The sequence below is a fragment of the Capra hircus genome, chromosome 6, assembly GCF_001704415.2.
Source record: "Capra hircus breed San Clemente chromosome 6, ASM170441v1, whole genome shotgun sequence".
NCBI classification, from domain to species: Eukaryota; Metazoa; Chordata; class Mammalia; order Artiodactyla; family Bovidae; genus Capra; species Capra hircus.
In genome coordinates, this window is record NC_030813.1 from 89,185,642 (window position 1) to 89,212,831 (window position 27,190).

A 27,190-nucleotide genomic window follows, 5' to 3' on the forward strand; every position below is an offset into this window, starting at 1 on the left:
GTGGAGCTGATGGGACTTGCTATGGGGCTGGGTGTAGCAATGAGGGAATGAAACAGTGAGGTTGGTATCTAGTTTCTGTTGAGATCTTGCTTCTCATTTTTCCATGATTTAAACTTTCAAGTCATTCTAATACATGCCCCATAGATTTTTTTTTTTTAAGAGCCAGTTAAAAAGTAAACACAAGTGTGCCACACAATACCCGTCATGATTGAAGCAGTTGCAGGCTGAATGTAAAAGGACACCCTTTGTGTATGAACAGCGGGGGAATTTTGTACTTACTGGGCTTCCCAGGTTGCTCAATGGTAAAGAATCTGCCTGCCAATGTGGGAGATGCAGGAGACGCAGGTTTGATGCCTGGGTTGGGGAGATCCCTCAGAGGAGGAAATGGCAACCCCCTCCAGAATTCTTATCTTAAATATCCCATGGACAGAGGAGCCTGGAAGACCACAGTCCATGGGGTCGCAAAGAGTTGGACATGACTGACCACACACACAACACTCACTATCTTGATTTCACAGTCTGATGTCCCTATTCCCTTGAGATGGGGAAATAATCTGTCTTTTCAGTTAATGAAGACTTTCAATTATTTTTACTGATATCTTTCAGCCACTTGGATCATCAGGACTGTCAGTAGAGTGTCTGAAACACGGCAAGTGGTCAGTGATCCTTGGGGCCACCTACATGAGCATGAACTAAAGACTGAGACAGGACTCTCCTGATCCACCGGCTCTTATGGCTCTTTGATAATGCCACCAGACTATAACCACAGAGTCTCTTTATATTGGAAAAAAAAAAAATATATATATATATATTAAGCAACCTCCTTGTTTCTATCCTGGGCATCTTCCATCTACTCCTGCATTCTATCCAGATTATGTAGAACACCTGTAAGCGAATCATCTACTTTGCCGAACATCCTTTAATATCTCTCCACTGCTCTTGGTATAAAAACCTCAAATCCTCACAGCAGGTGAAGTCCTGCTTGGTCTCTCTTCCTCTTTAGCCTCTTTGACAGAGACACTTTTCCTTGGGTCCTGCACCTCAACCACTCTGGGAACTCGGACTTGCTGGAACTCTGTGCTCTCTCTGGGCTTGAGGATGTTGGGCTGGCCCCCTGTATCAGGAGTGGTCTCCCACTGACTTCCTTAAACTTGTTAGCTTGATCCTCCTTCAGATCTCTGACCTTTCCAGCTTACACTAGATCCTTATTCTCTCAGAGTATAAGGGTTCTTAGGCTTCTGAATCAGGCTTTTAGAGCTGTGTTCTCACTGTGATTCTGAGAGCAGTAACATCTGTACCACCTGGGCACCTGTCATATGTGCAAATGCTCATGCCTGTGTGCTCAGGCATGTGTGACTCTTTGCGACCCCATGGACTGTAACCCATCAGGCTCCTCTGTCCGTGGGATTTTCCAGGCAAGAATACTGAAACGGGTTGTCATTACCTCCTCCAGGGGATCTTCCAGACCCAGGGATCGAACCTACGTCTCCTGCATCTCCTGCATTGGTAGGTAGATTCTTAACCCCTGAGCCATCCCAGACCTCCTGAATTAGGGACTCTGGGAATGAGGCCTAGCAATCTTTATTTTACCAAGCTCTCCAGTGACTCTGATGAAGGCTCAAAAATTGGAGATTTGTGGCTTCAGACTAAAACCTCCAATGAAAGCAGGGCTCTGGTCTTTTTCACTCAGAATTGCTACCCCAGCTTCTCAGCTTCTAGTACAGCATCTGGCTCACGGTAGCTCTTAGTAATTATTTGCTTAGGGAATAAAATGCAGAAAACTGAATCCTGACCAGCTTTTAAAGTGGAACAATTTTTTACATTAATTAACTAATTAATTTTTGGCTGCACAGGGTCTTTGTTGCTGCTCACAGGCTTTTCTCTAGTAGCGGAGAGTGGGGGCTACTTCCTAGGTGCAGTGCACAGGCTTCTCATTGTTGTGGCTTTTCTTGTACAGCACAGGCCCTAGGGCACTTGGGCTTCAGTGGTGGCTATATGCGGACTCTGTAGTTGCAGCTCTTGGGGCCTTTTCTCTAGTCGCAGTATGCGAGCTTCTCATTGTATGTGGGCTCAGTAGTTGCGGCTCTTGGGCTCCAGAACGCAGCCTCAGAAGTTGTGGCATATGGGAACTTGTGGACAAGGGATCAAACATGTGTCCTGGGGAAAGCCTAGAGAGGAATGATCTTTTTCCAGCATAGCTAACATGACCAGAAATTCAAGTAAACTCTGTGTCATCTATTTTTAGAGTTTTTGACTTTTGACTTCATCAGACTGTCTACTGAAGCATATTCAGTGTGTATTGGGCAGTCAGATGATCTTCCTTTTTAATGGACCAAAGTGATCAAATAGTAAAATGTGGAGTAGATAAATGTTATTGCGAATAGCAATCATCTTGGTATGCTCAATGACTGTTAGCAATATATACTCATTGAAAAATATCTGATATAAAGCTGAATGACCATTTGTACATGTCTGAGAGTGACATTATTGACCTTTTTGTGAAACTGTGATATCCAATTTCTGTTGATAAAAATGTATTTTTACTAGGCCACCAAACATGAATAATGGAAATTTTTACATAAATTAAAAACAAAAGAAAACTCCCACACAGAAAAAAATATTCTTCAGTTTTAAAGGAGATGGTCCTACCTATGTCTCAAACTTTTTTCTTGGCTCATTTTAAAATCCTCACTGCTATAAAAACATGTTAGGGAGGGCTCTTTTCTGCTTTCTTAAAGACGAAAGTCCAACGGTGCCCAGTCTTTAACATCTAGCGCAGGGCATGCTAGGGCTCGTGGTGTTTGTTCCAGTTCCTTTGATCCAGAGAAGACTCTGGCCACTAGACCTGGGAAAACATGGCCCTCTGGCTCTGCTGGCCAGGTAGGAGGCAGCCTCAGGAACACCGCCCTTTTGTGCTGAACTTGTGCTCAGAAGTGTAGGTGGCTGGTTCCTTTGTTTCAGCAAATGGTGCCAGCCAACACCCTTGGAAAAAGAAACTGTTTGGAATGATGTACTTTCTGCTAAAATTTATTACATCATGCTAATTAAAATTAGTTGGTAAGGACAAGAATGCACACGTGCCTTGTGACTGCTTTTGGAAGAGCTGCAGCCTGCAAGGGTTTGTATTAGGTTCCTAAGTAGGAAGGGAAAAAATCTAGCAAGTTCTGAGGGTGAAATCTGATCTATATCCTAAAACTGGATTTGAACATCTTTTTTCAAATTTAGGGTAGGCATTTACTCACTCCTAAAATGCCCAGATTTCAGCCTAGGACCTGAAGTAAAAGCACGTTGAAAGCAACCATATGGAACCACTTTTTTTTTTTTTTTTAATGACTCAGCTCACTTAGAATATTTACCAGGTGAAACAACAGAGCAGCGATAACCCCAGGCAAGGAAATAGCAACTGGAACCTTAGTTACTTGAGCATGAAGTTAACTTCTGCCAACGCCCTTCACTCAGAGAAGTTTCCAAACTCTAATCCAATACTAAGACATAAATGTTCTATTGCTTACTGTGCTATTAAATCAAGACCTCTTATTTCACAGATCACATATAGTTCTCATGAAATCTGCTGAAAGCAAATTTCTCATTAAGGACTTTTTTTACTAGTCTTCATCATTTTTATGTATTTCTCTCCATGAAAATAAACATCCCTTAAGTTGGTGACTCCTGCCTTGTTTGCCAGAACAATCCCTGTTGCAGAGTGGGAGCTGAATAACTACTTAAGTGAATAAATGAATGGAGGTGTTTGTCAGGTTTATGACAAGTTGGATGTTGTAGGTAATCAGTCGTATCACTATAATTTCTGGTGACTAGTTTGTAAAGATTTTCCTGAATTCCAGAAATTTATTTCAGGTGTCCAGAAATTCTCAAACTTTAATCTCTTCCTCCTCTAAGCAGTAGTTTCTAGGCTTCAGTACTGCATCAAAGTCACCTGATTAACACTGGGGTGGACCATAGCATCTGCTTGTTAACAAATATCTTAATCAGGAGGCAAGTGGCCCATGACTACATTTTGAGAAACACTATTTTCTCGTCTGGCGTTTGTGTAAAGGCTATGTTACTTTACCATCTAGAATACGAGTATTACATGGATACTAGGGCCTGAAAGGAGCTCTAGCCTATAGAAGATAAACTGCAAGTCTCTAATTTAGTCAATGTAAAATACGATGCAAAATAAGGGTTGCTGGAAATCCAGACACTTCTTCAGAAATATCCTCCCCCAAATATGTGGTTTCATTGTGACATATTTCATCATGACGTGTGCTCGGTTGCTCAGTCGTGTCCGACTTTTTGCAACCCCCTGGACTGTATAGCTCACCAGGCTCCTCTGTCCATGGAATTTTCCAGGGCAACAATACTGGCGCAGGTTGCCATTTCCTACTCCAGGGGATCTTCCTGACCCAGGGATCAAACCTGAGTCTCTTGCGTCTCCTGCATTACCAGGTGGATTCTTTACCACTCAGCCACATAGGAAACCTATACTCGGTTATAGGCCAATTATAAAATGGGAGTGTATATAAGTTCTCCAATATGGTTAGTTTTCTTTTTCTCTTATATTCCTAATTATTAGAATGCATTTATAAAAGTATTTTCAGAGATTAAAAAAATTACAAAATGCTGACTTTAAGGCTACTTTGTGGGAAAATGATTGCTCCATTCTGGCTGAGGGCTATGGCTGGGCTGTTCAAAATAATTACTTACGTACTGCTTTTATGAGTTTGACCAACTCCCAAGTATCATCTGTTGTCACTTAATATTTTTCTAGTTGACTTCTTTTTACATATTTACTCAACAATCATGTATTATTTATTGAGTTCATATTTTCAGAATTATATATGAAGCACCACCCTTTCCTCTTAAATTTTCAGTCTTATTTAAAGAATAAAATTTAAAACCATAACGCATTATAAAGTGAGAGTGTTCTGATAGCATGTGCTTCAGGATAGGTATTTTTTATTGTTAGAACTCTGTGGTTGTGTGTGACTGACACCCAACTAAGCTGCTTAGTTGATTCTCCGTTTAAGTAAGCTTTTATTTGTCCTAAGAAATAATGTTTGTGGAATCAAAGATTTCATGTGCTAATTACATTTTTCTAATATTTTCCATAAGTGTTTAAATAAAAATCAATTATTTATGCTTAACCTAAAATCATCTCATGTAGCAAAGTCATCTAGGTATCTCACCTTGGGAAAGAAGCTGTAAAAGATACCAGGTCTTACCTTCAAAGGGTTTACATTCTACCTTGGGAAACCAAGCATATATTATGAGACAAGCCAGGAAGCCTCAAGCTGTTGGTGGGAGAGAAGGCTCATCAAGCATTTTTAGAAAGCTAATCTGTAACAATAATATTAGATTTACTTGTATACTTTGATTCAGGAATTCTACTTCTGTGTGAACTGCTGCTGCTGCTGCTAAGTCGCTTCAGTCATGTCCAACTCTGTGTGACCCCACAGACGGCAGCCCACCAGGCTCCCCCATCCCTGGGATTCTCCAGGCAAGAACACTGGAGTGGGTTGCCCTTTCCTTCTCTGTGTGAACTAGTCCTAGTGCATTCAAAATATTGGAGCCATCTTGAGGATCAAAATTAAAGGAATGATTATATTATGACATATTATATGCTATTGAGTGATATAATGTCATTAAAATCATCTTCAGGAAGATCATTTTAATTGTATGGGGAAATATTGGTAATGCCAGGTGTATAAAACAAGACACAGTATAATGTCAACTGTATAAAACAGAATCCTTAGAAGATGAGGAACATGACAAAATTAAACCTTTTTTTTTTGAGTAGTAAAATTATGGATAATTTTTATCCTTTCAGTCTATATGTTTCTATATTTTCTCAGTTTATGAAATAAATATATAAAAACAATAATTTATAAAATAATCCTACTTCCATAATCGGGAAATATTTTCAAAGAACAAATACACAAGTAATTAATGGGCTAGTTAAAGTCTTAATGCAGTTCAGGGAGGATTTCATGCAAAAAGTAAGGAGCTGAGACTGGGAAACTAAAATATTATAAAGGAACCCAAAGTTGACCTGGTGACAACCAGGGTATGGAATAGGTGTTAATTTCAGTGAAATCCTTGATATTCATACTGTGATTAGACAGATGAATAAAAGGAACATGATGTCCAGGAGGAGAAGTTATCATTAAGATACAAATGAGATTAACATACATCAATTTAGAACAGAACAAAGTTTCATGAAGGTGGAAGGAAGCTGTTCTAGAGAAACAGATGATTCAAGGCTGAGAATAAAGAGAAACACATGTGTACAAATAGCAGGACTGGGAAGAACAGGACTGCCCCTCAGAGCAGACCTGAGTTAGGGAGGGCACTGGGGCTTCTCTATGACGTTTGTCTTGAGGTTTTGTAGAGGAAGAGAGATCCTAGTTCAAAGAGACGCCAGTGAATGCAGAAGGGGACTTTGGATTCCTATTTGGGTTAGGTGGTGCCTGTTTAGAGAGTATTTTAATCTCATGACAAGGGTTCTGGGCTTCCCTGATGGCTCAGTGGTAAAGTATCCACCTGCAATGCAGGAGATGTGGGTTCGATCCCCGGATCAGGAAGATCCCTGGAGAAGGAAATGGCAACCCATTCTAGTATTCTTGCCAGGGAAATTCCATGGACAGAGGAGCCTGGTGGGCTACAGTTCATGGGGTCGCAAAAGAGTCAGATGACTTAGCAACTAAACAACAAGGGTAAATCTAAAGCTGTGAGTGAGAAAGGATCTTGCTTCCTTGGGAATTCAGGAGTTGAAGAGCAGCTGTCTAGCTGAAGAAAATGAAAATTATTGTAGTTTCAGACTGAGAGGTGGCCTGAGGTGTGGCTTAGTAATGCCCTGGAGTGGATGGAGGGTAAGAATCAGGATTTCACAGACTAACCTGAATTAGGCAGAGTTGAATAACAGGAAAATATATACATGGGTTTGTACATTCTTCTCTTATGCTGTGTAATGTTTCTTCTTGAAACTTCTCTCCTGGTGTGGTAAATGTGTTTTCCTGGTTTGTTGAACTTACTCTGCATGAAAGGCATTTATGCACAAATAAACAGTGGTGTAGACCCAGGGCTATGTCTTTGGAGACACCTTTGTTGCTTCCCTGGTGGCGCAGAGGTTAAAGCGTCTGCCTGCAATGTGGGAGACCTGGATTCGATCCCCGGGTCAGGAAGATCCCCTGGAGAAGGAAATGGCAACCCACTCCAGTATTCATGCCTGGAGAATCCCATGGACGGAGGAGCCTGGTGGGGTACAGTCCACGGGGTCGCAAAGAGTCAGACACGCCTGAGCGACTTCACTTTCTTTCTTTCACTTTCTTTGTTGCTTCTGTAATTTTGGGGGGAAGAGGCACATGGTGTACGAGGGCTTTCTTGAGGCTATCCAGTGGCTCTTACCCTGTTCTGCCCACCCTCTTGTGAGCTTCTTCCCTTTTATTCACAGCATCTCCCATCTTCTCCATCATCTCTCTGTCTTGAATCTCATTTGCTTCCTGCTTCTCCTGCAGATCACTCACATCCTTTTATCATCACCCTTTTCTCTTCCCAAACTATCATCTTTCAGGTACTTTTAACAATGTCCATCTTACTTCTCTCTAGGGTCTTTCTGTCTCTCTCACCTTTGGTTTTATATAGATGTTACCTTGTCTCCCTTTCATGATCAATCATCTGCACTTATTTTAAAGCGTAATTTTTCTTTCATTTCAATTTCCCATTTCCTCAACTTCCTTCTTTTATCTCCATCAAAATGTTAGCTGCGTTGACATCCCAAAGTGCTTTATATACATACCCATTATATTGCTGCTCTTCCTCTCTGTTCTGTGCCCACATTCCTTCTGCCCACTTTCCATCCAAAGCCTTGCCTTCTTGTTTTCTACTTTTCCTCCTTCATTTTGCTCTTTTCTACCCTTGGACCTTGAATCTTCTCTGTTCATACTTATTCCCTTGGTGATATTAGTAATTATCAAAAATAACATGTTTAGGACTGAACTCCTGATCTTCTACCCCAAATGTGGTCCTCTTGTAGTCTTTATAATGTCAGCAAGTGTTCACTCCATCCTTCTAGATCCAATCCTTGATATCGTCCTTAATTGTTCTCATACCCCACATCTAATCCTTCAGGATTTTCTATTGTCCTTCCCTTCAAAATATACCTAGAATCTGACTGTTTTTTCCCTCTATCTCTGCCACTGTCACCTTGGTCCAAGCCACCATCATCTCTACTCTGGACTCCAAGTTTCTCAATAGTTTCTCTGCTCCTACTCTTGTCTCCTCTTTGGTTTGTCCTTAAGAGAGCAACCAGACTGATCCAGAAACTCACATACTCAATATTCTTCAATGGGTCTCATCTTTTAAGTGGGAAAGACAAAGTCTCAATGGCCTACGAGGCCCTACGTATTCTGGCCCCATTGTATCTCTGACCTCACCTTCTCCTACTGTCCTCCCTATTTCACTTTCCACACTGGCTTCCTCCACTCTTACAGGCCTGTAACTGCCTCAGGGCTGTGAACTTAGCATCCCCTTTCCTGGAAGCCTTCCAGCTAGATACCAACACAGCTTATTCACTCACTTCCTTCAGGCTTTTCTCCCAAGGCTACCTCCTCCTTGAGGCCTTTCCTGGCCATCTTATATGAAATCCTAACTCACTGGTCTCCACCCCCAGTGATCGTTACTCCCTTTCCAGCTTTATTTTTATCCTACATATCTTTCAGCATCTCATAGTGCATGCTATTTAATACTTATCCTACATACTGGTTCCCTTTTTTAGGAGGCAGCCCCATGAGGGTAGGGACTTCCCAGGTGGTGCAAGCAGTAAAGAACCAGCCTGACACTGCAATCACAGAAAACTAACCAACCTGATCACATGGACCACAGCCTTGTCTAACTCAATAAAACTATGAGCCATGCTGTGTAGGGCCACCCAAGATGGACGGGTCGTGGCGGAGAGTTCTGACAAAATGTGGTCCACTGGGGAAAGGAATGGCAAACCACTTCAGTATTCTTGCCTTGAGAACCCCATGAACAGTATGACAAAGAACACAGAAAGATGAACTCCCCAGGTCGGTAGGTGTCCAATATGCTACTGGAGATCAGCGGAGAAATGAATCCAGAAAGAATGAAGAGATGGAGCCAAAGAAGAACCAATACCCAGTTGTGAATGTGACTAGTGATGGAAGAAAAATCCAATGCTATAAAGAGCAATATTGTGTAGGAACCTGGAATATTAGGTCCATGAATCAAGGCAAATTGGAAACAGGAGATGGCAAGAGTGAATGTCGACATTTTAGGAATTAGTGAACTAAAATGGACTGGAATGGGTGAATTTAACTCAGATGACCATTATATCTGCTACTGTGGGCAAGAATGCCTTAGAAGAAATGGTGTAGCCATCATAGTCAACAAAAGAGTCCAAAATGCAGTACTTGGATGCAATCTCAAAAATGACAGAATGATCTCTGTTCATTTTCAAGGCAAACAATTTAATATTACAGTAATCCAAGTCTATGCCCTGACCAGTAATGCTGAAGAAACTGAAGTTGAATGGTTCTATGAAGACCCACAAGACCTTCTAGAAGTAGCACCTAAAAAAAATATGTCTTTTTCATTAAAAGGGACTGGAATGCAAAAGTAGGAAGTCAAGAGATACATGGAATAAAAGGCAAATTTGGCCTTGGAGTAAAGAATGAAGCAGGGCAAAAATTAACAGAGTTTTTCCAAGAGAACACACTCATCATAGCAAAAACTCTCTTCCAACAACACAAGAGAAGACTCTACACATGGACATCACCAGATGGTCAACACCAAAATCAGACTGATTATATTCTTTATAGCCAAAGATGGAGAAGCTCTATACAGTCAGCAAAAACAAGACCAGGAGCTGACTGTGGCTCAGATCATGAAATCCTTATTGCCAAATTCAGACTTAAATTGAAGAAAGTGGGGAAAATCACTATACCATTCAGGTATGATCTAAATCAAATCCCTTATGATTATATGGTAGAAGTGAGAAATAGATTCAAGGGATTAGATCTGATAGACAGAGTGCCTGAAGAACTATGGATGGAGGTTTGTGACATTGCACAGGGGGCAGGGATCAAGACCATCCCCAAGAAAAAGAAATGCAAAAAGGCAAAATGGTTGTCTGAAGAGGCCTTACAAATAGCTATGAAAAGAAGAGAAGCTAAAGGCAAAGGAGAAAAGGAAAGATATACCCATCTGAATGCAGAGTTCCAAAGAATAGCAAGGAGAGATAAGAAAGCCATCCTCAGTGATCAGTGCAAAGAAATAGAGGAAAACAATAGAATAGGAAAGACTAGAGATCTCGTCAAGAAAATTAGAGATACCAAGGGAACATTGATGTGAAGATGGGCTCAATAGTGGACAGAAATCGTATGTAGCTAACAAAGCAGAAGATATTAAGAAGAAGTGGCAAGAATACACAGAGGAACTGTACAAAAAAGATCTTCATGACCCAGATAATCATGATGGTGTGATCATTCACCCAGAGCCAGACATCCTGGAATGTGAAGTAACATGGGCCTCAGGAAGTATTACTAAGAACAAAGCTAGTGGAGGTGATGGAATTCCAGTCGAGCTATTTCAAATCCTAAAAGATGATGCTGTGAAAGTGCTGCACTCAATTATGGCAACAAATTTGGAAAACTCAACAGTGGCCACAGGACTGGAAAAGGTCAGTTTTCATTCCAATCCCAAAGAAAGGCAATGCCAAAGAATGCTGAAACTGCTGCACAATTGCACTCATTTCACATGCCAGTAAAGTAATGCTCAAAATTCTCCAAGCCAGGCTTCAACAGTACATGAACCATGAACCTGCAGATGTTTAAGCTGGTTTTAGAAAAGGCAGAGAAACCGGAGATCAAATTGCCACCATATACTGGATCATAGATAAAGCAAGAGAGTTCCAGAAAAAACATCTATTTCTGCTTTATTGACTATGCCAAAGCCTTTGACTGTGTGGATCACAACAAACTGTGGAAAATTCTGAAAGAGATGGGAATACCAGACCACCTGACCTGCCTCTTGAGAAATCTGTATGCAGGTCAGGAAGCAACAGTTAGAACTGGACATGGAACAACAGACTGGTTCCAAATAGGGAAAGGAGTACGTCAAGGCTGTATGTTGTCACTCTGCTTATTTAACTTCTATGCAGAGTACATCATGAGAAATGCTGGGCTGCATGAAGCACAAGCTGGAATCAAGATTGCCAGGAGAAATACCAATAACCTCAGATATGCAGATGACACCACCCTTTTGGCAGAAAGTGAAGATGAAATAAAGAGCCTCTTGATGAAAGTGACAGAGGAGAGTGAAAAAGTTGGCTTAAAACTCAACATTCAGAAAAAGACCATGGCATCCAGTCCCATCACTTCATGGGAAATAGATGGGGAAACAGTGGAAACAGTGACAGAATTTATTTTCTTGGGCTCCAAAACCACTCTAGATGGTGACTGCAGCTGTGAAATTAAAGACCCTTGTTCCTTGGAAGAAAAGCTATGACTAACCTAGACAGCATTAATAGGCTGAGACATTAATAAAAGCAGAGATCTTACTTTTCCAGCAAAGGTCCATCTAGTCAAAGCTATGGTTTTTCAAGTAGTCATATATGCATGTGAGAGCTGTACTATAAAGAAAGCTGAGCTCCGAAGAATTGATGCTTTTGAAGTGTGGTATTGGAGAAGACTCTTGAGAGTCCTTTGGACTGCAAGGAGATCCAACCAGTCTATCCTAAAGGAAATCAGTCTTGAATATTCATTGGAAGGACTGATGCTGAAGCTGAAACTCCAATACTTTGGCCACCTGATGCAAAGAACTGATTCATTTAAAAAGACCCTGATGCTGGGAAAGTTTGAAGGTGGGAGGAGAAGAGGACGACAGAGGATGAGATGGTTGGATGGCATCACCGCCTCAATGGACATGAATTTGAGTAAACTCCAGGAGCTGGTGATGGACAGGGAGGCCTGGGGTACTGCAGTCCATGAGGTCAAAAAAAGTGGGACATGACTGAGCGACAGAACTGACTGACTGAGTGACTGACACTGCAGGAGATGCAAGTTTGATTGCTGGGTCAGGAAGATCCCCTGGAGGAGGAATAGCAACCCACTCCAGTATTCTTGCCTGGTGAGTCCCGTGGATGGAGGAGCTTGGTGGGCTACAGTCCATGGGGTCGCAAAGAGTTGGACAGAACTGAGTGACTTAGCACATCCATGAGGGCAAGGGTTTGTTTCATTCATTCCTGAACTCTCAGGGTCCACAAGAGCACCTGTCCACAGGGAGCAGTTAACTAGTATCTGAGGAATGAATGAGTGAATTCTCTGTCTTTTGTGTTCTGCCTTCTCACTTCTTGCTCATCCTCTACCTGTGGCTTCGATTCCATTTTAACCAAATTTTTCTCTTTGCTTTCCCATTGTGCAGTCCTGCACCATTTATACTACTTTATCATTTTTTTGGCTTTGTTTCTCTTCCCTGTAAGACATGGGTCATGTTTCAGGGCCACTTTTTTTTTTTTCCTTACCTTTGTGTCTTTCTCTTATTCAGCTTCTGCTTTAGCTCAGCCAGGTTCATTTTTATCTCTACTCTTAAAGTTTTCAAATCCCTGCTCTATTATACCTAAACTAACATGATGTATGCTATTTGCTGTGTATAAGAAAATAACTATAGCTACTGGTCATCTATTACATAATCTAACACCAAGAGGGAAATAGTAAATAATGAAGCGTGTCCTGAAGAGCAAGGAAGGGAAGGACAGAACAGGACAGGAAAGTCTGGTTCAGGCCTGTGGGCTAATTCTTTGATACATCATTTATGACGAGTCTTAGATCTTTTACTGAATGCTGCTCCTGAGAACTGTGCCAACTATGAACATAGAAATTTAGCTTTTGGTGACATTAGACCACTACTTATGAAATAGAGTGATTGTTCCATGATAGGCTATGGCTTTGCAGTCTTCAGGAACTTATTTACTTAATTTGTTATTCAAAGTCTCAACTGATAATTTGTATCATTGATCTTGTGGATCATATGTCATGCTTTTTTATTGATATACATTTAGACTTTATTATAATTCCTGTGGAGAAACCAAATTTAGACACTGTTAATCTCATATGTTCTGAAATATTTTACAAAGCCCTTACATAATTTTTATAATATATATATCACTGGGTTCTTTTTATAGAAAAATGAGAATAGTTAGAAAAGGTAACGATGTCATTTTCCAGTTTTTTTTCAATACAGCCGAAGTTTTAAAATGATGGTTAGAATGACATAAGGCATAATAAACATAAGGTATAACCCACAAATGACTGATGACCAGAATAATATATAAGGTATATAGCTGTAGGTGTATAGTTACCCAGTAATGAATGTCCTTTCATTGATGAAGATCCAAGAGGAAGGCTGGTAAGCCATCATTGTCTTCTTCTGCCCCTTTCTGAGATCATCTGAGGCTGCCCTAAAACATTAGAATAATATTAATGGTATGTTCCTGGATACATTCATAAATTAGTCTCTAGTTTACATTGAAATTGTTTGTTAACTCCCTAGTGTGTAAAAATATTCTGGGGGCAGTTTTTAAGTAGTGTTTTGTGTATGTGAGCATGAAGGTTAGATTGGAGAGGGAAGTAAACAGACTTTTTACCATGTGTCTGCTTTGAATCTCATACTTTGTATGTGAGCATTTGATAGGTAGTATCTCATTTACTCCTCAGGCCTCCCTAGCAAGGAAGGGCCATTATTATCTCCATTTCAAACAGAAAGTAGTGGAACAAATTATTTGAAGCAAGGTCTGAATATGTTTGTTTCCTGTTTTTCCTTTTCACCAATGTTCTTTCTGAAGTTTGCAAAAAGGTTGTATGGATTAAATATTGTTGATTTTCTACAGATTTGTCTATTTTACGATTTTTTTCAAAGATATATTTTTCCTACATCCAAGGGAATTAATATTGAGGATAAGCGAAATGTTTTCCACAATCTTCAATTTTAAGAAAATAAACTTAGAGTTCAGAGTTTTAACTACAACTCACTTTGAGTGGGTATTAAATAGCATCCTGTAAACCCATTTTTCACAGAATAATTTGTTTTGGGAACAAGTAATAACATGTTTCTTCTGTCCCTTCCATTCCTCTCTACCACCTCCATATAATCTTTAAGATATTTAGGTGTTTCATTCCATTCTCATTACTCAGTATGTGCTTTTAAGAAAAAAAAATCCATTTTTATGCTATTTGATAACCATTTCTTATTTTAAATTGAAAATTATATTCTTCATTTACTTTATGGAAAATATTAGTAAAGGAAATGAAGTGAAGTGAAAGTCGCTTAGTTGTGTCTGACTCTTTGTGACCCCACGGACCATACAGTCCATGGAATTCGCCAGGTCAGAATACTGGAGTGGGTATTATTCCTTCTCCAGGAAATCTTCCCAACCCCAGGATTGAACCCAGGTCTCCTGCATTGCAGGAGGATTCTTTACCAGCTGAGCCACAAAGGAAGCCCAAGAATACTGGAGCGGGTACCCTTTCCCTTCTCCAGGGGATCTTCCCAACCCAGGGATCAAACCCAGGTCTCCTGCATTGCAGGAGGATTCTTTACCAGCTGAGCCACCAGTGTAGCCAGTGAAGGAAGAGGAACACATAATTTTATTTTGACCCACTAAAGAAAGATGATAAAGAGGGCATACTAGGAAACAGTAGATGAGTCAAAAATACTTAGCTTGACATACAGATTTCCCCTTGGTGATCAATTTGAGAAACTAACTGTGTGACAGAGAAATGGGAAGAGAGAAAGGTAGAACAAGGGGCTGGATATCAAAGGACCATACAAAGTACAGTGTTGGCCCATGGTAAATGCTAATGATTTGCAAATGTGTAAGTGAGATCCTGGATCAAAGTTGTGCTGACAGTCACTTTCCAGCTGATGGCTGTACCTAGCTATGCTCCCAGTAATGAATGTACCCACCAGTATGTTTAAATTTGGCATAACTCTCATTATAAGGAACCCTACTCTGAATTTTTAGATTTGATTTGGAATACATGAGAAGAATTTTCTTCATTTTTTCAGTTTATCCACAGTTCTGATGCTAGCAGGTTTCAGTGATTTAAAAGTCACCCTCCTGCTCCATCTCTTCATAAATGCCCAGATGGGCTCAGGGTGTTTGAAGCAGCTGTTTCCTGATGCCGAGCTTATGCTTTATTGAGAAGTATAAAAAGGAAAAAAAAGAGAAGCTCCTTGAGGAATTCTGCCTGGTTGAAATAATATTTCAGAAGTCTTCTTGGTTTTAGATTTTGTAGTAAAATTTCCAGGTATTTTTGAAAAAAAATTAAATATCTTGCTATATTTTTAAGTTAAATATCTAGACACCTGTGAAAACTTCTATCTAGTTTAAAAGTTCTGTTTATATAGCAGCCAAGTGTTATTTTCTTTAAAAAGATATTAAATTCCCAAAGGCTTATGTGATCCAAAAAGAGGCATTTTGCAATCATTGAAATTTGGGAGACAACATGAGAACACAAGCTAGTTAAAGTAGAGAAGAAATTTTAGAGCAATGTCTGAAGGTATGCTAACTGAAAACTATGAAGCTGTGAAAACTATATAAACTGAAAAACTACAAAAACTGGCCCAAGGCAGAGAAGGATCAGCTAGTTTGTTAAGTCTGTTTTCGGAATATTTCTAGAAAGAATTCTCTTTGGTATGACTGTGCAAGAGAATATATTCCTTTCGTTCCAGCAATTGAATTCAAACTGACTGAACCCTGTCCCATTCCACAAACACAATTTCAAGTTGCCAGGCAGCCAAAATCAAGCTCTGACTCGCGGGGTTAATTAAGTGTGACATAACATCCTTCAGATTTCCTTCAGGCTCTGGAAACTGTGGTCAGATATGAATAATAACCTTATTTATATCTTCATATAAATGGCATTAGGGTGTGACCAGAGATTTTTGTATAATATTTTCTAGTCATTCCCTTTTGCAGAAATTGAATATTTAATTACCATTGCTTCAAGTCTACAGAATCAGAGGGGCTATTGCCAGAATAAAAGGATAGGCTGGAGAGAAAAATTCCATTTTTTTTTCTTAAATTTTAAAAAAGAAGGAGAGGTGATTCTAAAGTAGGTCATTCTGGCTGGGGTAAGGTGTGTGGAAGATATTTCATGTTTTCTTTTTCCAAGAGAATAGCTTCCCTGGTGGCTCAGGTGGTAAAGAATCCACCTGCAATGCAGGAGACCTGGGTTTGAACCCAGGGTTGGGAAGGTCCCCTGGAGAAGGGCATGGCAACCCACTCCAGTATTCTTGCCTGGAGAATCCCATGGACAGAGCAGCCTGGTGGGCTAAAGTCCATGGAGTCGCAAAGAATTGGACACTACTGAGCGACTAACACACACACTGTAGTCAAAACCAACAAAAAAAAAAAAAAGAAAAGAAGAAAAGAGATTTGATAGAATCCATCCCTGATGCATATTTTCCCTTAGTCCATCCCTGATGCACATTGTTAGTTTGAAATTATATAATCTGTTAGAAAGCTATGAGCACGTCCCACCAGGCATATTATAATGGTCTCTAAGCTGAATGCTTGACTAATTTCCCTTTATGCTTTTGCCATTTTGATCATGACATCATCTTGCTATCAGATATTCCCGAGCTCTCATTCTTTGCAAATACAGCTCAAGTCCCATAACCTGACTTTCAGGCTTTCTGTATTTCCACCGAAACCTACCTTTCCAAACACATCACTGAAACTTTCTTTAATACCAGGCTTTGCAGTCTAATGGAGTCACTTTCTTTAATACCAGGCTTTGCAGTCTAATGGAGTCACGTGTCATCCAGTCTCCTCTCACCATTCCCCTTTCCCTCATCTCTGCAGATTCAGATCTCTACTTCCTTCTTATCTCTGCTCAGAAGGAACCAAATCAGTCTCCCCATGGTCTGTTTTCTACACTGCTGTGATGTCACTCTCTGCCTCCCACTGGTATTGCCATGGTCATTTTATACCTTATATCATTTTCCAATCATGTCCTCCACTTCTTAGAATTTTGCCTAGAACGTAAAAGGAATTTAGATAATATTTATTTAGTGACTGACTTGACCTCATAGTTAATATGGTATTTTAGGTAGGACTGGAAGTGGACAATATTTTGAACTGAAGTACAAAGGCAAATTGACAATGATGGGCTGAAGAATCATTGCAATGGCCTCCTGATTGGTCCCCACTCTGTTTGTATTCATAAAAACATTAGCTAAAGTATTATTAAAGATAGCAAACAACTGCGATGTAATTATATTGTCACTCATGACCTATGCTGAAGCAAATTGTAGCTAGCTTCAGAAGACGTAATTAAATTTCAAAACAAACAAATAAGAATTCAAAAGTCCTTTCATTATTTTGACCTTAGAAAGAAGGACAGTTGAATGAAATCTGTGAAAGAAAATGAAAATGGGGTAACATTTTTCTTGATAAGCATTATAAGCTAACTGAATAGGAAATAATATTGATTGAATCCAAAAGTTGGCTAAGCAAAATACTCAAACAATTGAAATACTTGAAAGGTAATAAGGTGATTTGGTAAAAGTCCCAGCTTATTATTAATTGCTAAAGTGAGAAATAGATCTATGAATTCAAACAGTTTCCCCTTTTCATTCCTATTAACCATGATTCATCGTAAATTAAAATCTGGTAGTGTCCTTGTGTGGAGAAGGCAATGGCAACCCACTCCAGTACTCTTGCCTGGAAAATCCCACGGATGGAGGAGCCTGGTAGGCTGCAGTCCATGGGGTCGCTAAGAGTCGGACAGGACTGAGCGACTTCACTTTCACTTTTCACTTTCATGCATTGGAGAAGGCAATGGCAACCCACTCCAGTGTTCTTGCCTGGAGAATCCCAGGGACGGCCGAGCCTGGTGGGCTGCCGCCTATGGGGTCGCACAGAGTTGGACACGACTGAAGCGACTTAGCAGCAGCAGCAGCAGTGTCCTTGTGAATATCCTCTAAATTACAAAGACTTGGTAGATTTAAGGATCTGAGCTAGTTTCCTCAAAAGGCTTAAGAGGAGGATAACCAGAGGTTATGATTAAATAGGCAGAAAGATTTATGAAAAAAAAAAAAGAAAAATTACAGGTCTGAAGCCTAAGGGTCTTACTTTGAATGCTCATGATTACTTTGGAAGAACATAAACTATGACTTTGGGCTTTCCTGGTCGCTCAGACAGTAAGGAATCTGCCTGCAGTGCGGGAGACCTGGGTTCGAACAGTGGGTTGGGAATATCCCCTGGAGGAGGGCATGGCAACTCACTCTAGTATTCTTGCCTGAAGAATCCCCATGGACAGAGTAGTCTGGTGGGCTGCAGTCCATGGGGTCAAAAAGAGCTGGACATGACTGAGCGACTAAGCACAAACTATGACTTAGCAACTTATTTTTTTGACTCCTAGAGTGAATGTATATATGCAAGTATGTAGAGAAAACATATATTAATATAAACCAATGAATATCTCTATGTTCAGTATGTGATGTGAGTGCTTAGTTGCTAAGTCGAGCGACTGAGGAGGAAGGTAGTTGTTAAAAATCTAAGTGTTTTACTGGTAGAGGTAATCTTACAGGCTCTCCCATCCTAGGGCCAGAGCTTATTGACTTTGATTGTGTAGGAAATAAGATCACTTATTCAATGTTTGGCTATCTATTTTAAAATTTTGTCCACATAGAGTACAGCTCAATATAGAATTAAATAAGCAAATGATTAAATCTTGGATAAATAAACAGTCCTGGAAGTACTAGGTCAGTCAAGGCTAAAATAGACCTTGGAGGCACAACAGGGAAGAGAGAAGACCAGGAAGATAGAATCAGTCTGAGCAGGCAGCAGGGATGAAGACGCTGAGAAGGCAGGAAATCAGGTGCTGACCCTGAGAAGTCAGCACCCGTATATGGGCAATGCTGAGGATGGGAAGCATCTGAGAGCATCTGAAGTGGTTCACCTCTTCCCGCTCTGCATCCAGCATAGGTGTGGACTTGCCTGAACTGGCCAGTTACCAGAATGAGGCCAAAGGATGTGAGATGAAGCCCAAATAAAACACCAAAAGGACCAGTCATTTAAAGTACCTTCCCAGGTTCAAGCATGGATTAATTAAATGGTTACTTGTTTAAAAGTGGAAGCTTGGTTCGCTCCTCTGTATGTCAACAAATATTTCAAGAGTTCCTTCTCTGTGCCTGCTATCGTGCTAGGCCAGGAAGCATAGCCTATATTTGTATCTCTATCTGCAGCCCTTGATTCCTGAGGCCATTGGGTGCAAAAAATGTCAGAGCAGTCATAATTTTACAATGAGCTAGAAGAATACATGTGTTAACTCCCCGGGTCCTCCAGCCAAAGAGAGTTTCTCCTTTGAACTTTCACAGCAAAATATCTGAGGCTTTTTAATTACTAATCGCTTTCTCTCCCTAATCATATTTTATTTTACCTAGCTTCCTTTAGAACAGGATGATGGCTTATTTTATTTTTTTGACTCCTAGAGTGAATGTATATATGGAAATATGTAGAGAAAACATATATTAATATAAACCAATGACTATCTCTATGTTCAGTATGTGATGTGAGTGCTCAGTCGCTAAGTCGAGTCAGACTCTTTGCAACCCCATGGACTGTAGCCTGCCAGGTTCCTCTGTCCATGGGACTTCCCAGGCAAGAATACTGGAGTGGGTTGCCATTCCCTTCTCCAGGGGATCTTCCTGACCCAGGGACTGAACTTGTGTCTCTAGCACTGCAGGTGGACTCTTTACCACTGAGCCGCTTGAAAAGTCATTCAGTATATGGAGAGATGTACAAAAATATTAACAGCGAAACTGAAAGCTGTGAAATTATGAGTGATAATTATTTCCTTTTTGATTTCATATGTACTTTCTAAATCATACATGAGGAGCATATCTTATGTAACACACCAAATTCATGCCTGCATGCTCAGTAGGGTCCAACTCTTTGCGACCCCATGGACTGTAACCTGTCAGGCTGCTCTGTTTATGGAATTTTCCAGGCAAGAATACTGGAGCTGGTTGCCATTTCTAACTCCAGAACACACGTTATAAAAATTGCTAAAAAAAAAAGGTAACTAGAGAGTATCACATTAGAATAGCAAGTATGTATTTCAATTATGAAGTAAAATTATATTAAAGGCTGTACACATGGAGGATTTTGTTTTAAATATTATTTTGGCCTGAAAAAACAATGGAATATTACAAATATGTATTTAACTCTAAAATAAAGCTGTTTTCTCTAAGCTCTGACCTGAAACCGTATAGTACGGAAGAGCAGTTCAGTTCAGTTCAGTCGCTCAGTCGTGTCCGACTCTTTGTGACCCCATGAATCGCAGCACGCCAGGCCTCCCTGTCCATCACCAACTCCCGGAGTTCACTCAGACTCACGTCCATTGAGTCAGTGATGTCATCCAGCCATCTCATCCTCTGTCGTCCCCTTCTCCTGCCCCCAATCCCTCCCAGCATCAGAGTCTTTTCCAATGAGTCAACTCTTCGCATGAGGTGGCCAAAGTACTGGAGTTTCAGCTTTAGCATCATTCCTTCCAAAGAAATCCCAGGGCTGATCTCCTTCAGATCCAGAGCCATATACAATTATATCACTTCAAGGAAACACAACATCTGTAATTCTAACGGTTATCCAATTACTAGAAAACAGGAAAAAAGTCAAGAAAAATATGGGTTCTGGGAAATACTTGGCACCATATTTTTTCTAAGGAGTGTGCTTCATTTGCAGAGATAGTAAAAGTTGAGTTTTGGACTATAAATATTATCACTTTATCAGGTGATATTGATTGCAGTTAGGGAATGTTTATTTTGAGATACAAGTAAAAATGTATTATAGTCTTTAAGATAGGACTAAACAGAATGTGGATCAAGCAACCAGATTTTTATGTGACTATCCCACAATCAGTCCCAGTGGAATCTAATTTGAAATGCCAAGCCATTAGAATGCTATTGCACATTTACACGGTGCTAACCCTGGGTGCTCCACTCTCCCCAGAGTGCCCTCAGGGAGGTGAGAAAAGCAGGAACAGTAGGAGGGGTGAACTAGTTTGAAGCCCCTTCAGGATTCAGAGTACCTTGCCACTGCTTAGTCTGGGAGGGAGCTGTTCAGTCTGCCAACAACATCTTCTGGAATCGCTGCTGTGACCCAGCTCCAAATTTTCTGCTTCATCTAGGTTTTCAAGAGGAAATTCTAAGGTTGACTTTACAGGGATCAAGGCTCATTTTTCCTGTTCATTATTTGGCTGCAAAAGAATGATCCCTTTCTCCTCTTGAGCTCCATTTCCTAGACTCTGGGATGATGATGGAGATGTCCTTCAACCATCTCTGCTACTAAGATAACACCCTCATCCCTTAAGAAGGAGACGCTTTCATGTTCAACTCCTGAAAGCGGTAGTACTGGTTCATTTGGTACTTGAGATGATGTTATGAAATGATGAAATCACTGTACCTGATCGTCTTTATTTTTATTTATTTATTTATTTATTTATTTTTTACATGTTATTAGTTTTTATTTTTTTAATTTTAAAATCTTTAATTCTTACATGCGTTCCCAAACATGAACCCCCCTCCCACCTCCCTCCCCATAACATCTCTGATCGTCTTTAAAAGACTAAATTTTGCAACAGATCCCAATCTTCTCTAAGTCCAGACTTCAGTGAAAAGGAGAGCATTCAAAAGAAGTTCTTTTGCAGAGGTTGTACCTTCAATTGACCCTTACTTGACTTGTTTTTAAAAATTTAAACTTTTATATAAAGCCCATGTATCTATCAATCTTAAATTCCTTGTCTGCCTTGTGATCAAAGAATCTGCACAAGTAAATTGACAGCATTAGATTTCTATTTCAATTAAAAGTATAGGATACCTCTTATTTCAGGAAGTTAAAATAAGTATCAAATATGAAACCTTAAATTACATGCTATACATATATTACACATATGTTACATTATTTTAAATGTAACCAGAAAAGTTAGTTTGTTTTAATCACTGCTGGTTATTTCTCTCTTCTGATTGATGAAAACATTTAATAGTTTATCACAAAATTTTATAGGCATTAGAAATAGTAGAAATACATTTATATACTAAAATAATCTTTAGGGAGATTTATACCTATTTATGTAGCTAAATAAATTAATCTCAAATATGGTTAATAGATTTGTTTTAGTTGGGACTACTGTTTGTTATTTAGATATATGCCCATTATGAAACAAAAAGTCAAATGACTTGCTTAAATTCTAAAAATATTTATTTAGCATAAAGGCATATTTCTTTTTTGAAAAATGTTTAGTGAACACTGGTACTATAACTTATTCTAAATAGATTGCATTATTTTGCAAGTTTTTAGTTAAACTACGCTAAATGCAATCACACCTCAGATGACAGTAATGTGGTACAGTTCAGTTTAGTTAGATTATAGAATTCTATTTCCAATTCTCCAGTCAATATCCAATTATAAGGGGGGCGGGAGGGAATCATATAAAAGTATCAAAAGGTAAAACTTGCAATTATAAGATAAATTTAGTACTAGGGATGTAATATACAACATGATAAATATAATCAACGCTGATAGGGCTTCCCTGGTGGCTTAGGGGTAAAGAATCCACCTTCCAACGCAGGAGTTACCGGTTTGATCCCTGATCCAGGAAGATCCCACATTCCTCTGAACAAATAAGCCCACAACTATTGAGCCTGTGCTCTGGAGCCCGGGGTTGCAACAAGACAAGCTAACACAATGAGAAGCTTGCGCACACATCTAGACAGTAGCCTCTGCTTGCCGCTGCTAGAGAAAAGCCCACAGAGCAATAAAAACCCATCAGAGCCACAGATACAATAAAGAAGTATGTTGTATACGAAAGTGAAAGTCGCTCAGCCATATCCGACTCTTTGCGAACTATAGAGTCCATGGAATTCTCTAGGCCAGAATACTGGAGTGGGTAGCATTTCCCTCCTCCAGGGGATCTTCCCTACCCAGAAATCGAACTGAGGTCTCCTGCAATGTAGGCGAATTCTTTACCAACAGAGCTATATGAAAGTTGTTAAAAGCGTAAATCTTAAGAGTTCTCATCACAAGTAAAAAGTTTCCTTCTATTTCTTTAATTTTATATCTATGTGAGATGATGGAGCATTTCATGAATATGTAAGTTAAATTACTGTGTTGTACAACTTAAACTCGTACAGTGCTAAATGTCAATTATATTTCAATAAAACTGGATAAAAAAGTTATTTTCCCCTCTCAAGAAAAAAAAAATACAGTGCAGATTTTCAACTCAGCATTTGAGGGCAGAATTCATTAAAACAATAATACTACTAACCTAAGTTCAATTGCAAAATATTTAAATGTTTTATATTAATAAAGTAAAGAAATAAAATGTCATCAATAGTTAGTCATGCCTACTAAGTTTATTTCTACCTCAAAGTTATCCACATTAATAAACCTATCAGCAATATTATTAATAACAAAAGTACCCTTTAAATAAAAATTCATAAAGTAAATTCACTTCCTTGTAATTTAAGTTTAGGTGGTAAAGACCAACAAAACACAGGCATCAATTTTTATGTTTCATGTTGCCTGTCTATACACAAATAAAAGTCTGTGTCACTTTACTGTGAACAGTACAATATGTGTTACAATATTAGAACATGGAGTATATGGTCTAATTTTATCAACGTTATTCAGGGGCAGTCTCTTTTATAAATAAACCTCAAAATTGATGGGTTCCACTACATAGGATTGAATGGTTCTCTCATTAAAAATTATAGTTTCTAATATTGTTAGTTGCTCAGTCATGTCTGACTTTTTGCAACCCCATAAACTGTATAGCCCATTAGGTACCTCTGTCCACGGAATTCTCCAGGCAAGAATACTGGAGTGGTGGCCATTCCCTTCTCCAGTCAGAAATAACAGATTAATATAAGTATGACTTCTTCAAAATAAAAATGATTGAGCATAGCAAGAAGTTTGAACTGGCCACCACAACCTCTACTTGAAAAGTGGCAAGAAGCCAGATAATTTCATTGTTTCTCAGAGGTAATGCTCTGCCTACTTGCCATCTGCTCACACATCCTGGACTCACTCACTGGAAACCAGTTCAACTCCAGTATCCTTATACTGTCGGGTCTCACCAGCTCAGCTCATACTGCTTGAATGGACACTTTGGCAGAGCTGTTAATTTCTTAATGCTAATTATTTATAGCTATTTATAGAAGGCTTGCCCAGTGTTTAATTCCCACCAAAGCCCTATTGGAACACCCTCTTATGATGACTATTTTATAGATGATGAACTGAGGCTTGGCTAGGTTAAGTCATTTGCTAAGTAAGGGACAAATCAGTAAGTGACAAAGGCAAGATTTGAACCTAAAGCTCTCCTGCTTCAGAATTGGATCCTTAACCCATGAACTCCTATTTAATTATGATTATTCTTTCATTGTTTGGTGCAGTCCTGAATTGTATCAGAAATCCTTTTTAACTTTTATTTTGGTAGGAGAGAAGTCTCTTTTGATTTGTGGAAAATAATAAAAGTTTAGCTGAACCCTCAATTAAAAAGACCTTCTGAGTCTGCTGGTTGAATGCAACATTGCAAACCTAAGGATATTCAGAGGAAGCAGTAAGTCCTGCAAGAGTCTAGTATCTTTTCCTGGCAAAAATCACAATTTCAGGTAAAGAACATGAGATCATTCCCTATTAAAAAGTGAGGGGAGATTGGCGGCCACACTTAGCTTCAAGCCCTTCCCTGTCCCCCGCCCCGTAGCCCGTCCATGCTTACCTGGATCAGGAAGGGGTGTTCTGTAAAAATCAAAAGGAAAAGTATGTCCGGGTTTCAGGCTGCTCTGCACACCTTCAAACCTGGCTGCCTATGGATTTTGCTTTCTAACAACTTGCCCTCAACTTGACCTCAGGGAGTGGATTAGAGCGCTTTTTTCACCCTCTTCTCCCATTTTTCACCTCCTACCGTGTGAATACGAGGAGACTTTTTACCTTAGTTGTGGAGCCGAACCTGCCCCGGGGAGTTTGTTCCCGAGCTCAGTCACAAACTCTGATCATCGCCGGAGAGTCAGCGCTCGCTCACCTGTCCCGGAGGTGGAGGTGAGGTCGGAGCCAGGCGCCGGAGGAGGGGCGGCAGGGCGCCCTCTGCGCCTGGCAGTGCCCTTCCAACGATCACCCAGCCTAAGAAGCTGTTAATTATCACTCCCTGTCGCCACAGCAGGGAAGTGTTGGAACCTGAGCCACTCCCTGCGCCTCAGTGCATGTTGGGAGTGTTTACTTTCTTTCTTCCCAGCAGCTGACAGGGACACTCCTTTGTGTCCTGTCACACATCTTGAGGACAGGTGAACTGACAAGTGAATTTGTTGAAGCTTTACCCTCTGAGCTGGACGCATTCTAGTCTCTCCTCTCTGCTCTCTAGAGAAACAGTCTTCTTTAAGAAATGACATCAACGAGGATGGAAAGTCATCATTCATGTCTTTCTTTTTTTAAAATTTGTCTTTTAATTAGAAATTTCTGAAATATACCCCCTTGTTTTTATTGCCGCTTCCTTTTGGAAAAAGCACCTAATGACACAGAGCAGTGGTTTTCACACTTTCTAGGGAACCAGAGACGCTTCTGTATCTCGCTAGACTTCACGGGTCTCAGCATCTATGAGACTTTGATCTAGTAGGTTTGGGGCAGGTGGCAGGTGTGTGTTAAATCAGCTTCATGGAAGAATCTGGTGAACACCTGAATTTGAAAACTACTGTAATAAAAGTATACAGGAGGAAATGAATAGTAATTTAGTCACTAACTAGAGAATTCTGTTTGGAAGCTGCTTTCCCTCAATACCTCTGATTTTAAAAAGGACACAAGTGTAATTAACTAGACTTATTATGGTGATGATTTCAGAATATATGCAAATATTGAATCATTATTATATTATATGTCAGTTATATCTCAAAATGAAAGGAATGGATAAAGGAACTGACAGTTAAAAAGGGGGATGGCTCAGTGATAAAGAATTCCGCTGTCAATGCAGGAGACATGAGTTTGATCTCTGATTCCAGAAGATCCAACATGCTGGGGAACAACTAAGCCTCTGAGCCACAACTGTTGAACCTGTGCTCAAGAGCCTGGGAGCCACAGCTACTGAGCCTATGTGTCAAAGTGCACTGAAGCCCAGGAGCCCTAGGGCCCGTGCTCCACAGTGAGAGAAGCCGCGGCAATGAAAAGCCGGCGCAGTGCAACTAGAGAGCAGCCTCTGCTCCCCGCAAATGGAAAAAGCCCTCAGCAAGGAAGACCCCATGGACGGCAGCCTGCCAAGCTCCTCTGTCCATGGGATTTTCCAAGCAAGAATACTGGACTGGGTTGCCATTTCCTTCTCCAGGGGATCTTACCAATCCAGGGATCGAACCTGGGTCTCCCACATTGCAGGCAGACTCCTTACAATCTGAGCCACCAGGGAAGAAATGAAGACCCAACACAGCCAAAATTATAAAATTTTGAATAAATAAATAAAATTAGTTTTTAAAAAAGAGTTACCGCGTTGAAAACTACCAAATACCAAAATTTTAATACTTATTTAAATTAAAATCAGACTCCTCCTCCCCTCCAAAAGGTACAAAGACTTAGAGACACTCATAGTAAATGCTCTGGAAATAATGCTTTCATTTATACATGCACAAATGTACTTTTTGGTATCATTGGTACTTTATTTGTTTCCCACGTAAAGCACTTTGATAATGGGGAAAAAAAAAAAGGTTATTTTACAAGTATAAACCTCAGAGACCTCAAAAGGAATTGAATATAATTCCTACAATGAGCTCAGAAGGTAGAGTTGATTTCTGGTTTCCTATATATGCAAATGTCAATTTAACTGTGTATTACTCTGATTTGCAGGTTATAAGTTAGAAATAGTATCAATACTTCAAGGATTCTCTATGTTCAAAAGATCAGACAGTTTATCTAGTTAACTTTTGGTGTGTGGAGACCAGGGATGTTCAGACTGACCATTCTTTGGGCTAGTTTAATAAGCAGAACAGAATCAGGCATGTGGGCTTATTGGATCACAATAAAAGCTTCTACAGCTTCGTATATGAGGACAGTGTGACCTGGTATTACCTGTGGATCTTAATTTGATGGCTATGTTGGCTCTACAAACCCTCTTGTGTGACTGACCACTGGTAT

At 39.9% G+C, this 27,190-nt stretch overlaps 1 protein-coding gene across 4 annotated transcripts in view; it reads right to left on the bottom strand.

Annotated features, from left to right (window-relative positions):
- The window catches only part of RASSF6 (Ras association domain family member 6), a 68,199-nt gene extending 42,940 nt beyond the window's left edge, over window positions 1-25,259 (bottom strand). For 2 of the 4 annotated variants that reach the window (XM_013964716.2, XM_005681748.3), the window contains exons 1-2: window positions 25,013-25,259; window positions 13,376-13,474 (exon numbers count right to left, since the gene is read on the bottom strand). In XM_013964716.2, the coding sequence (XP_013820170.2) occupies window positions 13,376-13,434 (59 nt within the window). In that variant the 5' untranslated portion in view covers window positions 13,435-13,474; window positions 25,013-25,259. Of the gene's footprint in view, window positions 1-13,375; window positions 13,475-21,113; window positions 21,209-25,012 lie in introns of all 4 variants that reach the window. The other 2 variants (XM_018049568.1, XM_018049569.1) reach the window with 2 other exon arrangements.